The 13,381-nt window shown below is 40.5% G+C and overlaps 1 protein-coding gene across 4 annotated transcripts in view; it reads right to left on the bottom strand.

The window, feature by feature from the left end:
- The window catches only part of fam13b (family with sequence similarity 13 member B), a 61,868-nt gene that overhangs the window by 12,363 nt on the left and 36,124 nt on the right, over nt 1–13,381 (bottom strand). For all 4 annotated transcript variants that reach the window (XM_063875858.1, XM_063875857.1, XM_063875861.1 and 1 more), the window contains exons 8-11: nt 5,066–5,110; nt 3,174–3,269; nt 2,611–2,758; nt 431–528 (exon numbers count right to left, since the gene is read on the bottom strand). In XM_063875858.1, coding sequence (XP_063731928.1) covers nt 431–528; nt 2,611–2,758; nt 3,174–3,269; nt 5,066–5,110 — 387 coding nt within the window. The remainder of the gene's footprint in view (nt 1–430; nt 529–2,610; nt 2,759–3,173; nt 3,270–5,065; nt 5,111–13,381) is intronic.

The following is a 13,381-nucleotide window of genomic DNA, read 5'->3' as shown; positions in this document are numbered from 1 at the left end:
GGGATAGTTGACGGTCCCGAGCCAGAGGTGTGATGCAGGATAACGTGTGAAACTGCACGAGTACGCAGCGTGAGCATGTGTGTGTTACGTGTGTGGGACGGAATCAGATAAACGATAAAGGCTGAGGCAGCATGTCCAAGTGATTAGTAAATGTGAAGTGTCAAGTGATCAGAGCAAGACAATATCTCTGCACATGTTGTATGAATGGTCTCTGGGAAAGGGGGAACTCCTATTTATACAACACTTTAAAAATGCATTCACTCTCCATAATGTGCAAAGCTACATGTAGCAGACATATCATCCATCTTTTTCAAATTAAGCCTAAATGTTCCTTGTCCCCTTAAAATGTTGGTTTCCATACCTCTTTTTTTTGCTTGTATATTCTATAAATAAGGTGACAATAAACTTGATGAATGACTATCCCGCCCACCTGGCAGTGTTGATGTTGTTCTCAGCGTCTGTGACAGCCTCTGCATCAAGGTCCATCCCCGAGCTCTCCTCTAGGGTGGCACCAGAGTCCAATGGATCCTGGGAGAAGGCAAAAGGAAACATTTAAGAATAAATTCATTGTTTGTATGAATTTCCATTTGTCCTGCAGACGGGAATGTGCGGTGGATAACAGTAAAAGTGCAACAACTGGACAGAAGTAAGATATATTAAATAAGTAAACTGCAAAAAACTTCAGTTTTGGTGTCAGGTCGACAAAACAGGTCGAGCAAGAGATATGAAAGGGCAACAATAGAAACAATTATGACATAAACAGGTGCATCCCTACTCTGAGAAACACGAAGGTATCCTTTTGTTTCATTGTCAGGATGAAGGAATTCAGGGTTTTTCTGCTTTGTTTTAAAGTGTTGACATCCAGCACAAATTTAAGGGATTTAAAAAGAGCACTCCACACATTGGGCTCAAAAAGAAAACACCACAATAAATAAGAAAACAACAAGGTAACATCTTCATGAAATTAGAGTTTAATTGAAGGGATTATTTCACCATCCCAATTTCTATCTGTTACGACTCCACAGCAACTGGCAGGTTTATTTTAAGAGGCAGAATTAATAACATAGCAATATAGATTATTTAGCGCTTTAAACATCCAGCCCAGTGTGTGTGTGTGTGTGTGTGTGTGTGTGTGAGTGTGTGTGTGTGTGCTTGTCATTATAGGAATCGAAGGAAATACATATATATAGTTCAAAAGGAAGCAGGATGATTACTCAATATATAAATATATACAGTACGTGTCCTGCTTTACATAAAGCAGATGTCACAGTGGTTTTATGACGGTTATGTAAAGAGAGTAAATGGTGTGTGTGCGAGTGTGTTTTGAAGTTTGGCACAAGTGTTGCTGTCATTCTTCGTCTCTTGGCTGACCTATTTGAAGACCTGGATTATTGTTTAAAGAGGTGACAGGTTTCTCACTGACTGCAAGACATCTGTTCCTCCTGCTCCTCCTGCAGTGTGAAGGCTAAAATGGTTCTTGGGAGAAGAGCCACTGAGGCTCAAGGGGAGTTCAAGGAGGGGTAGTGGCATTGAGGGGATTTGATTTCCACTGACACAGGGGTTACTTAAAATGTATTTGACTCCACATGCTAATGAAGTACCAAACACTTCCTAAAGGCAACGACTTGACATTAAGAGACACATTTGGAGGGATTACAGAAGTACTTACGGCACAAATAGGACACATTTCCTGTTTGCATTAATAACAAGCTGTGACACTAATATCAGATGTCGATCCCAATTTAGGTCCTAATTTGAGAATGTTGACACTTAAGCCTACCTTTAACATACTATGATATGGATATAGATATGAAGTGGATATGATTGTAGAGTTTAGAAAGTTACAACAAGTGGACAATGCTTACCCTCACTATTGTTGGGCCTCATGTCTATAAGTAGGTAAGACAGAACCTCTGCCTCTCTGTCACAGCGTCTTTATTAATCTGTTGTGAAGCAGTTCAGTTGTGCCCTCTGCTTGCTACCCTGGCAGAAATCCAGCTATTGTAGCAGAACAAAGATGGACTGTGCAGATAAAATCCAAACATTCAGTCTTGGAATGAACCGCAGACTGCAACAGGAAGGAGGTTAGCTATGGGAAATATGTTGCCAGCCCACACAGCAACTGCTCAGGGTGTGAGTGTTGTCTGTGGACACTTTGAAAGGGAAATCTCCACTGTGCGTGTGTGTCTAATTCTGTGTTGTTTTTCATGTATTAGGGTGCAAGCTAAACTGTTAAGTACATTTGATGATGTTAAACTCATCATTAAATAGCTACATTTTAAACGTTCTCAAAAACTTTTGGAAGAGACAGTTAGTCATGTAGTCAGAAATAATCCTGTGCCTTTTTCTTTTATGGTGCTTTATTGTCATAGTTTGTGCGTTGTATAGTTTTGTTTTTATTTATCTGTTGGAGTCTGATTGAAGCGTTTTAAATGAACCTACCTGTTGCGTTTTTGTCGTTAATTTACTGTATTTAAAAGGTCCAATGTGTGCCTATGTGAATAAACTTCAAATAAAGGTATGTGATGAATTTGTGTGTGTGTGTGTGTGTGTGTGTGTGTGTGTGTGTGTGTGTGTGTGTGTGTGTGTGTGTGTGTTTCCCCACAGGACCTGTGTGTGTGTCTGGCTTTGATGCATGATCTGCTCGGATTCTGACAGTGGGGTCTCCCCCTCTGTGTCACAGGGGCTGTCCTCAGGCTCAGTTTGTTGCTCTTCGGGTCCATGGCAACCCTGATCTGCAGGCTCACTGGGACTCACCCTGAAAAACAAAAATAAAAATCGTATTAACTTAAAACTCCTTAGTGTCTCTATGGAGGTGGTGCATGCAGACATTAAGCGTCCCTTATGTAATGTTAAACCCCGGACATGTTGTTTTGTCTGAGAGGTGACTGACCGCTGAACAGCTGCTCCCCGCCAAACATGTCGAGTTTGCTAATTAACATCACAGCTGTCAACGTGTTTACTGGGAACCTGAACCATACAGCGTGCTGCTGCCTTTGTACATAATGTTCAGTATGGCAAATATGGATCTTTAAAGTCATACGAACACCGAGGAATCTGCGTAATGCACGCCAGCAGCAGGTGCACGGAGGAGGAATCACAGCAGTTTGTTGCTCCAAGTGTAATCAATTTTAATGTCGGTATATTTATTATGTGTGTGTATGGACTCTTACCCTTGGCTGTCATAGTTGCTGAGGTCTTGGTCGATGGAGGTCTTCAGATCGAAGAAGTGCTGCTCCACTGCAGCCCTGATGGTGCGATGGATTATCCTGGGAAAACACAAAGAACACATGGCTCATTTAGATGTGTTTGCACAGTGTTGATTATGCATCAGGTTTGATTTAAAAACAGTGTTTTCCCCACATGATTTCAGATGTTTTGAAGTGTGATACTTATCAATCGTAGTCTTAGTTTAATGAGGGTGTTTTTTTTGACTAATAAATCCCAGCGCAGCTAGCAAAAAAATCCAGGAAAATCCACAAAAGTTAAACCCTCCGCTATAGGGTTTAATAAAAAGAAATAGCATCCATTGTGCTAAGTAATAATGGTCGCTACATGAGATTATTTGTGCTCTTTTCCTCAGTTATACTGAATCCAGCAAGCTTAGTGCATTGAATGAATGGCGTTTGTTTATAGAAAAGGTTTAGCAGTAAAGATGTTAAGGTTAAATCTCCAACTCTGGAAAAAACAAGTGGAAACCTCCTCTTTTTCATCAGCCTCTTCTAATATAAGTAAATAATACCTCTACTTAAAATCTGCTCTTACAGGTTAATTAAAACCAACATTTCCGGAGCCTAAAAGTAACTATATTGGTTTATTTTCAGTCCTTATTAAATCAAAAACCTGGAGCTGTTCTGAAAGGATTAATAAAGCTTTAACTAGAAGCCAGGGAGGAGAGAGGAGAGGACATTACGGACTATAAAAGGTAACGGCAGCAGTCACACTCTGACCTCCTCCACACTGACGTGAGACGGTTGATCCACGGGCTCTCCTGAGATCTTATTTAACTAGCTCAACCACGAGTGTTGTGTGATCATGGAGTCAAAATTAAACATCACTATTAAAATTAGACTGATAATTGATTTACTGATAACTGATCCATTTAAGAAATGATTTATAACATCAATGAAAAACAACCCTGAGTTTCTAGCTTATGAATTGTGATTTTTTTTCTCGTGTGACAGTAAATTAAATATCATTGGGTTTTAGCACACAAGTTGGGAAAAAACAAAGATGTCACATAGAAACAAATATATTACTAGTTTGTGATGTTTCACAGTGATTCAGCCCATAATTAAGACAGTAATCATCATATTATTGATAATATATCTGCTCTTGTCTCTTGTCATTGATGCATTAAATAAGATGACTGAGTTTCAGTGTTCCTGAGGGTTCCCTGTGATCTGAGACATCTGTGCCCTCAGGCCTTCAGTTCTGTACACTCACATAAATGTAAACCAGCGTAGAGAATTATTTTATTCTGCGTCCATGTCACGCAGCGAGCAGGCCTGACAGTCATGTGATTTTGCAGAGTTCATGTCCTTGGGGCACTAAATGCACGTAGTCATGTGAAATGCTTTAGTTTAGCCTCATAATGAAAACACCCGGCTGGTTTTCCTCTTTATCACTTCCTCTTAACCTCCAACTTTTTCTCAAATACTCTCAGCGCTGCTTGCACTTCTTCTTTCTTGACTCCTGTTATTTTATCTCAAACAGAAGCCCTTCAGTTGCACTACAAACATCATCTAACCTGGATGTCTCTCTCTTAGCCATTGTATACATTTTTCTGTCATTCTCTTAAATATTGAGGATTGTTTCCAATTAGTTGCACACAAAATGACTTCCAGTATCTTAGTATGGCTGGAATTTTGGGAGGTTGTGCCTGTAGGTTGCTTCAGTGTGTGTACATACTGAGGTGCCAATGTACATTATGGCGAGTGGTTAATTTTGCTGGTGTGTGTGTGTGTGTGTGTGTGTGTGTGTGTGTGTGTGTGTGTGTGTGTGTGTGTGTGTGTGTGTGTGTGTGTGTGTGTGTGTGTGTGTGTGTGTGTGTGTGTGTACTTACTGAGCAGAGTCAGCAGGGAGGATGGATATGGGGGAGAGGTGGGAGCTGCAGAGAGAGAGAGAGAGAGAGAGAGAGAAAGGACGTCATGGTTAGAACATCACGTCCCAGTCTCCATTCACTTACTGACATGAAATAACCTTGGAGGGTGTCCGGCAGCGGGGAAGTCAAAACAGGGAAGACGAATGATAGCCTTGAACACTAAAACCCAGAGATGGAGCAGTTGGTGTGTAGAGCAGAATAAAGTGTTCAGTCAGCATGATTAGCTCATGTTCTCTTTGCAATTGTCTTCTAATTCTCAAGAAATTGACCAACATACACACAGTCTTTGGTAACTGGCGCCACTCTGGGTGGGCAGATTGTTATTTAGGCTACAGAGCTCTCCGATGCTCCCTTATAACAAAGCGTGTGTGTATGGCATGAACAGGGTGGGGGCTCAACAGCCTCACAAACCCGCACACACACTCTGAAAGCACGCAAGGACGCCAGACTTATATAACACTCAGAACACAAAGACATTTTCTTTGCGTCACTAGTGGATCTGCAAGGGTGCAAGTGTGTGAGACGCGGCTAAAGTCATCTTATTAGAAACCCAGCAACGGAAGTTATGCAACCTTTCTGTGTTTTATAACACACACACACAGAAATATTAATGGCAGATAGGAAACAATAATGCCCTCTAACTGTTTTATGCTCTTTCTCAATTTTTTCTTCTGATCCTTCCTTTTATTCTTTCTTTTCTGCCTTCCTCTCAATATTTTGCACTTTTATGATCTTAAACTTTTCTCCATTGAGTTTTGTTAACTATCTCGACCCTCTCTCGATTCTCTTCCTCTCCTCCCTCAGTCCTCACTGGTTTTGAATCCTACAAGCAGCAACATTCCCCTTTCTGACACTGCAACCTCGACCTTGTAAAATACAAAGAGCAGTGTTATAGTGCTCAACCAGCCCAGAAAAGCAGTGGGTGTGAATGATGTAACATAATGGGAAAAGCTTCTGACTTTGTGTCAAAGCCCACATCTATTTTGTCCATCTCTCTCCAAAATCTGACAAATATTTTGCATCCATAATCATCCGAACTGGGTTTAAATTAGATCCTTTGTCATCGTCTCCTCCTTTTCCTGTTAGTCAACAGAGGAGACTGCCCTTTAAGCAGGAACGCACCCTGCAGGCTCCCTCCTCCAGCGACTGTCCCTTTCTTAGCGCTGATAACATCTGACAGCCCAGGCTCCCCCGCTGTGCTGCACCCTGAGGGGCCTCGCTGGGTGGCTGCATCACTAACAATAGATCCCCGATAGAGTCCTCCAGGACATTACATAATCTCCATGTGCCTTGAGTGGCAGAGATAGTATCTGATCTTACAGCATTCTCCCCCTGAAGACAGGAACTGGAACCCTTTCTGCAGCCTTTGAGGTGTTTCTCACCTTTTGAAGGTTTGCTCAGCAGCAGAAAACATTACTCAATTTATCCCTAAAGGCACATTCAGGTCACCATTTATGAGACCCTTTGCGCTTTTAAACACTGCAAAGGTCACCATAAAGGACAGATAGGTCTCTGATGTAGTAGGAAGTAGTTGTTTAAGTTACTACCAACAATACTTTTGCAAAAAAAATCTGAATCAGAAACTATAATCATACAACATCCGAGTGAAAAACGATAAACTGGTCGTTGTTCTGACATAAATACATGTGTATGGAGGACAGATGCTTCTCTAAAGAGCAACTTAACACCCCCTGAACATCTTGTTTTTGCTAGTAGATCTGTCAGTACACTCTTATAAGTGCAATTACAGACTACCAAATCAGAGAGGGAAGGAAAGCTTTTAACTACCTCTTCATGCTTCATGCAGGGTTAAATACAGTGTCACTTTGATCTGTTTGTTATACTGCAGCTAACATTGTTCACATAAAAACTTGTCAACAGCCAGGCATCTCCAGTTCATTTGAAAACATGTAACTTATTTGTTTCTGTTCTTGTTTTTTGCCTCAAACTGAGGCGAGATAGTACAGTACATAGCACTGGTTAGCGAATCCAGGCTCGTCTTTTTAAATTGCTCCAAGTAGGTTGGATTAGATCAGACCCGGCTGCAGCAGTAGCCAAAGACACAGACAAGACCTTGACAGCATCTTAAAGGGTCACACCTTTCTCTAGCCGTTTGTTGGCGATACTGAGGGACAGACGGTCACCTGCTCTGCTAACGTCAGAGTAAAGAATAAATGGTCTGTTTCAGATTAGAACTGCTTGTGATTACTGAGGGTATCCCCCCCCCCGCTAATATATTGACATTGGTTTGAATTTATTTTAAATTACATTAAAACACTTGAATCAATATTAGTTTACTCTTTACATTTCACTTAATGTTTTATCGACTACACCCCAAGGCATCTGAGGCGAGTGGCGGCGTAAACAAATTCGAACCAGATTCACTCAGATCCCATCTGCCAGCCCTCCAGCATTCACACAGCGGGAAAACTCTCTGTGCTTTCGGCAGACAGCAGGTGTGCATCACCTGAGGGCAGAGCAATGCACCTGCAATTGTATTTTAATAGGAATTATAAAGTAAATATATAACATTAAAGTGTCTATCTATCCATCCAACCTGTTCTGATGCTGATAACGCTCTTAAATTACAGTTATGGTCTTTTTTTATTTCCTGATTTTTATTATCTTGTTTTGAATATGACACCATACACTTTTTATACAAGAGTCTACATCGATTTTAACATGATAGATTATTTCTTTGGTCAATTTACTTTCAAAAGACTCAGGACAAGTCTCTTCACCGGCATGTTGTAACAGGTTATGAAACAACTGAGGATATGTGCAAGTAAGTCTGTAGAATATGAAACCTCACTTCATAATATGGCATTTTATATCTCACTAGGTTTGTCACCTTCATTTATTAGTGACTATTTCATTCATAGAGTAACATGGCTGATTATTTATGACTATTGCAATGTGAATTTGCGACTTCTATGAGACTCAGTATCTACAAAATGCTTGGCTCAGTCCAGCTGACCAAGTCTTTGCTGCATTTCCAGAGAAAGTCCATTTTTGTGTCGTATCACAATTCAGAGCCTGAGTATCAGTTCCAGCGAGGTGTTTACTGCTGAGCTGAAACGCTCTTCTGTTGCATCAGTGGACGCGTCTCGCTGACGAGTGAGCTAACAGCTGAAACATCTCAGAATGAAGGTCTGATACATTACAGTAGCACAGAAAAAGAAAACAAAGGGAACTTTGTGCAGTCAGTGCAGCTGACAACCAGGGAAAGGGCAGATGAAGAGCGTCCTTACATTATTTATGACGAAGGACACAAAGGGAATAAGTGAGTGTGTGTATGTGTGTGTGTGTTTGTGTGTAAGGTGAGTTTGAGGTTAGTTGTGATTCTACAGAGGTGCTGTTGTCAGCAAACCTGACTCCTTCAGACTGCTGCAGTGTGCGCGTCCACCCACGCACGTAGAAATAAATTAATATCACATATACATGTCAAGCATGCACAAGACAATATATTTTACTTTGGCAAGTAACCTGCTTCAAACACACACACACACACACACACACACATACACACACACACACACACACACACACTTCTCACACCTCTTCAAACTTTCCATAACACACATACACCTGTGCATCATCTCATGAACAACGCTTCAGGATGCTTCTGACACACAAAACATTAATAGGGCTTCATATTAGGGCCAAGAAACTCTCAGAGCTTTACTACAGATGTTTGCATTCAAACAACTCAAACCAACATGGAAGATCATTGGATTGTTTTCAGTTTCTGTGCACTTAAGACAATAAATGACCGGCGCAGTGTCCGTCAATCACGTTTCTTTAATTACCCCAAAGACATTTGGCCATCGGATAAAAGATTTATTTTGTTTAGATGACTCAACAAATCCCCCTCAGCTCCTCTCTCTGCTTTCCCAACCCTGGAATTATTCATCCATCCTGCAGAGTCATGAGGAACTGGAGCAACATGGCAGATAGCTTGCAATTCAAATATTTGTTGGCACTGCCTGAGGAAGCAACTTAATGCTTTATATTAATGAACAAAGTTTGTGTAAGTATAAGTTGGTGTTAACAGTTGTAACACTTTCTGGTGCGACATCAAACTCCAGTTTTTGGGTAAAATGAATAAATATTTTCCAGATATTTATCTGTGGATCATTTCTTTGTCCTTCAACTAAATAATGAACATTTCAACAAATTCTGAGACAAAAAGGTGGCTTCCTAACATAAAAATAATCATTAATTGCGACACTAAAAAATCCATACAATTGAGGATATTGCCATTTTAATGATTAATTGGTTAATTAAAGCATTTTGCTAATTATTTCCCATCAATTGACCAACTAACTCAGCAATAGTCCACTTTTAAATGTACATAAAATGTAAAAAATGATTACCGGGAACTTCTTACGGTGATCAATTATGTTAAGTATGTACAAAAATTGCCAACAACGGCAACTTCCTTCAATGAAGAGTGAATCTATTACATGCCTGGGATAATGATAATAACAATGGATACGTGACGGAGAAAATGCTTATTAAAAAAGGAAACCGCTAACATTTTTTCCCCTTTACGTAACAATAAGGCTGACACATTCCTCCCTCCCAGACCCCTTTCTGCTTACTTAATAATAAGATTGCATAACACAATATCAGCTGTTAAATAATGCCATGGGTCCTTTCTCATTATCTGCTCTGTTTCTATTCCTGCACTATCAAAACAATGAGCAGCAAGTTCCCTCCATTCTTCAATTCACAAACACCATTACATGACTTGACGGACTGATTCACCAAGTTAATTCAGTAGTGTAGCTTCACCCTGATCATTAACCTGTCAATCAATCCAAGTCATGTCTCCAATGTCTTCCCTCTCTTTCGCCCTGCAGTGCTCATTCATTCCCTTATCTATCATTCAACCTCATATTTGCTTTCAGCTCCATCAATTCATCCACCCAATGATTTATGCCAGACAAGAGGAGTTACATAACCCCGATGTTTACCTCTGCAGCAGAATGTCACAGGCCATTCTCATTTCCCCAGCTGTGTTTTCTCTCACTGTAGTCTGTCCCTTTTGTTTTGTTACTGATCTGAAGCTTGTTCAGGCTGAAGGCCGTCTCTTCTGTCTGTAGGTTGTTTGTGTCTCCTTCTGCCTTGGCACTGTAGGTTATTAGAGTCCAGTCTGTTTTTCAGACCCAGCAGAGAAGGGGGCTTGACTTTTTAACCAAACTCAGCAGGTTTTCTGTGTACCACTTGACATATCTCCTGCAGGACACCAAGTCCAGCTGTTCAGCTCGCTCTGCCTCAGTCTCTCCTGCAGATCTCTTCTCTGTCAGTATCGGGCCGGCCTTGTATCCAGTGGGTCGGTTATCCCGGTTAGGCACTTTGAAGAGTCAGCGTCAGAACCAGCAGGTCTAGCAGCAGAGCCTGGGTGCATAATGCGGCGTCCTCTAAACCGGTGTGTGTGTGTGTGTGTTTCTGAAGGAGTGTGTGTTTGTGAGGTTGTCTCAGTCTGCACTGTCTGAAAAAGTGCTGCAGTAAACATCCACAGCTCTGCTCAAATATATGAGCTTCTGATGTAACCAGGCAACAACCCCCACGGGAGGACCAATGGGAAGGGAGGGGCTGAAGTTGGGAGCCAATCGTCAAATGGGAAAGTCTTCTGTGAGCCAATCAGGAAGCAGAGAGGGAGGGAGTTTGATTTTTATGGTCCATTCAGCTGTGTAATACCGGAACACACACACCAGGACACAATGTTCATCCTCACAGCGACACACACCTGTGTTATTTCTGTCATAATGTCACTCTGTGAGCGTTTTGAAATAGCAGCTTCTCAGACAAATATAGCCTCCATTAAATGTAACAAATTAACGATCACAAAGGGATGGAAATGAGTCACAGTGATACATAGAGAGCAGAGTGTGAAGGAATACTACGGGACAAATATGAAGAGTGGGGAGGTAAGAAAAAAGTAGAAAAACTAAACAGAAAAAGGAGAGCGAGTTCAAATGAATGCTTTTCTGCTGCAAATATCCACAGAAAGATAATTGGTATTATTTTATAGTATCTATTAATAGTTTATGTGATATTTCAGCTTGTAAAATATGGGCCTTTTACAGCTTTTTATAATAAACTAAATATATTTGAGTTTTGCTGACAAGACATTTACATACATCATATTGGACTGGAGCTGAGATGTACCTTTGCTCTATTTTCTGTAGTTGTTCTCTCATACACCAACGATTATAAGGTAAGTCTAGGAAATTACTGGCAAGTTTTAGATAATGTCAGTCCTAAAGAAACTAGCTTAGCTCTTTTTTGTCCTCATGATATTTCTGTGAGTGAAATGTTTCCAATTACACAAGCTTCTACCACGCACCAGAAAGAGATGTCTAGCAAAAAGGGCTTTGATAAAATACTCATTCAAAGCTATATCAAAAAGTGGGAACACAATGGTTCTGGCTCCCAGGAGGAATTCGTGGTAATGTTTCAGCAAAATATTCCAAGCAACACTACACTTCCTGGTACTTCTATTGGTTTCGTTAATTGTTATCTTAAATGTTGAGTTAATCTCCTGTGATTTACACAGAGAACTTCGAGTGGCAACGTGTTGATACAGGAAGGCTTCAGCAGCAGTGTGCAGGCTGATAATCAAAACAGAAGCCTTTTGTTGTGACAATTTAAAGATTTGAGAGCCTCCAAGTAACTCAGATAGTACAGCTGTAACAGAACTGTCGGTGAGAACTGATAGCACACTGGTGAGTGGCGCTATCTGGGTCAGTTAGTTATCGTGTTACACATTGTGCCCAGGCCTCCACACAATCGGGAAGTGAAGGCTGAGGGAGGCAGGAAAAGGAGGGCATGACGTGAGACAAACTGAAGGACTGACAAGGAGGATTATTTCTTTATACAAATAATATATATAGTAAAAAAGTGGAACATTTGAGTTTTAAATGGACCATAAAGTGATGGATGAGTTTGTTTTCTGTACTGAATACATCATAAAGGAGTTTTGATACAGCATATATTATAAAGTCCTCATGGACTATCTAAAAAAACCTCTCCCAGCCTTCAGGAACACCTGATGAGTCTATAACACAAGGATCAACAAAAATCCCACTTTCCTTTCAGTCACTGCTGTGGGGCTAAAGCTGACTTGCTTGAGTTTCTTAATTATTGTATATTTTTATCCAAAATAGGCCAATTAAATGTATAGGATATTTAAGTAAAACATTTCAAAAATGTGCAACTTTAACATCGTTTGCACAATATTTAGGTCACAACACATACAGTATACAGCTCTGGGAAAAAATGAAGAGACCACTCCACATTTGCTTACATCTTTATCTCTACATGTATGGCAGCCATTCCAGTGTCTGTTGAATTCCAACACAGAGAAATGTTGTCAGTAGTTTATAGAGTACAATATATTAAAATCATTTAACTCAAAGACATGTCTATAAGTAATAAAACAAGAGAAAATGATAATGCTGAAGTGGTCTCAATTTTTTTCGTGGCTGTATATAAATATATACACACACACCTGTTCATGTGTCAGTCAGCTCAAAAAGGTCTATGACTGTAGGTCAAAACACCAAAAGCACACAGCTGATGTTCCTGTACTGCGCTGACTTACATAATATGTTTACGTCTATGTATAGGCAGACGGATTATATTTGACATACGTATGAACTGTACACACGTACAGCATGAAAGGGCACGGCTCAGCTGCAGACAAATCACAACTCTAAAGTAAAACCAAAACAGAATGGCGTCAACACTGAGATATGTACAGCAATATGAATCGATTCAACCCAACTTTCACCAAGTACCAAGAAAGCACTAGAACTCTTAGCAAAGACTATTAGTGAAATATCCATTAAGTCCACTTTAAGAAAAAGGTAGGCAAGAAGACAAGTAAGAATGCCACAACAAGATTTAGATGCACAAAAAAAGCCCCTGCTTTTCATTCACAATCTGAGAGGCCTTAAATTATTATCGTGCATTCAGACACAGATCTTGTGACCTTCAAAAAATGTAAATGATCATCTTGTCGCGCAACCTTTAAGCGAGTTTCCAAACATGCAGGGTGCCTGAGTGTGCATGAACAGTCAGGTGATCCCTATGGAAAAACAAGCAAATGCACTTGACCTAGAAGGAGGTGTTTACGTATATATTTGTCTGTGTTTGTTTTGTGTACACATTGTTGCCACAAATACAAAGAGCTCTCCAGCACTGCGTAGTGGCACAGCGGGACATAAATCATTTCTATAGCCACATAAAAACAACAATGTGAGGGGG

Source organism: Eleginops maclovinus, chromosome 23 (genome assembly GCF_036324505.1).
Source record: "Eleginops maclovinus isolate JMC-PN-2008 ecotype Puerto Natales chromosome 23, JC_Emac_rtc_rv5, whole genome shotgun sequence".
NCBI classification, from domain to species: Eukaryota; Metazoa; Chordata; class Actinopteri; order Perciformes; family Eleginopidae; genus Eleginops; species Eleginops maclovinus.
The sequence above is the reverse complement of the archived record's forward strand: the minus strand, read 5'-3'. Positions and strand labels throughout refer to the sequence as shown.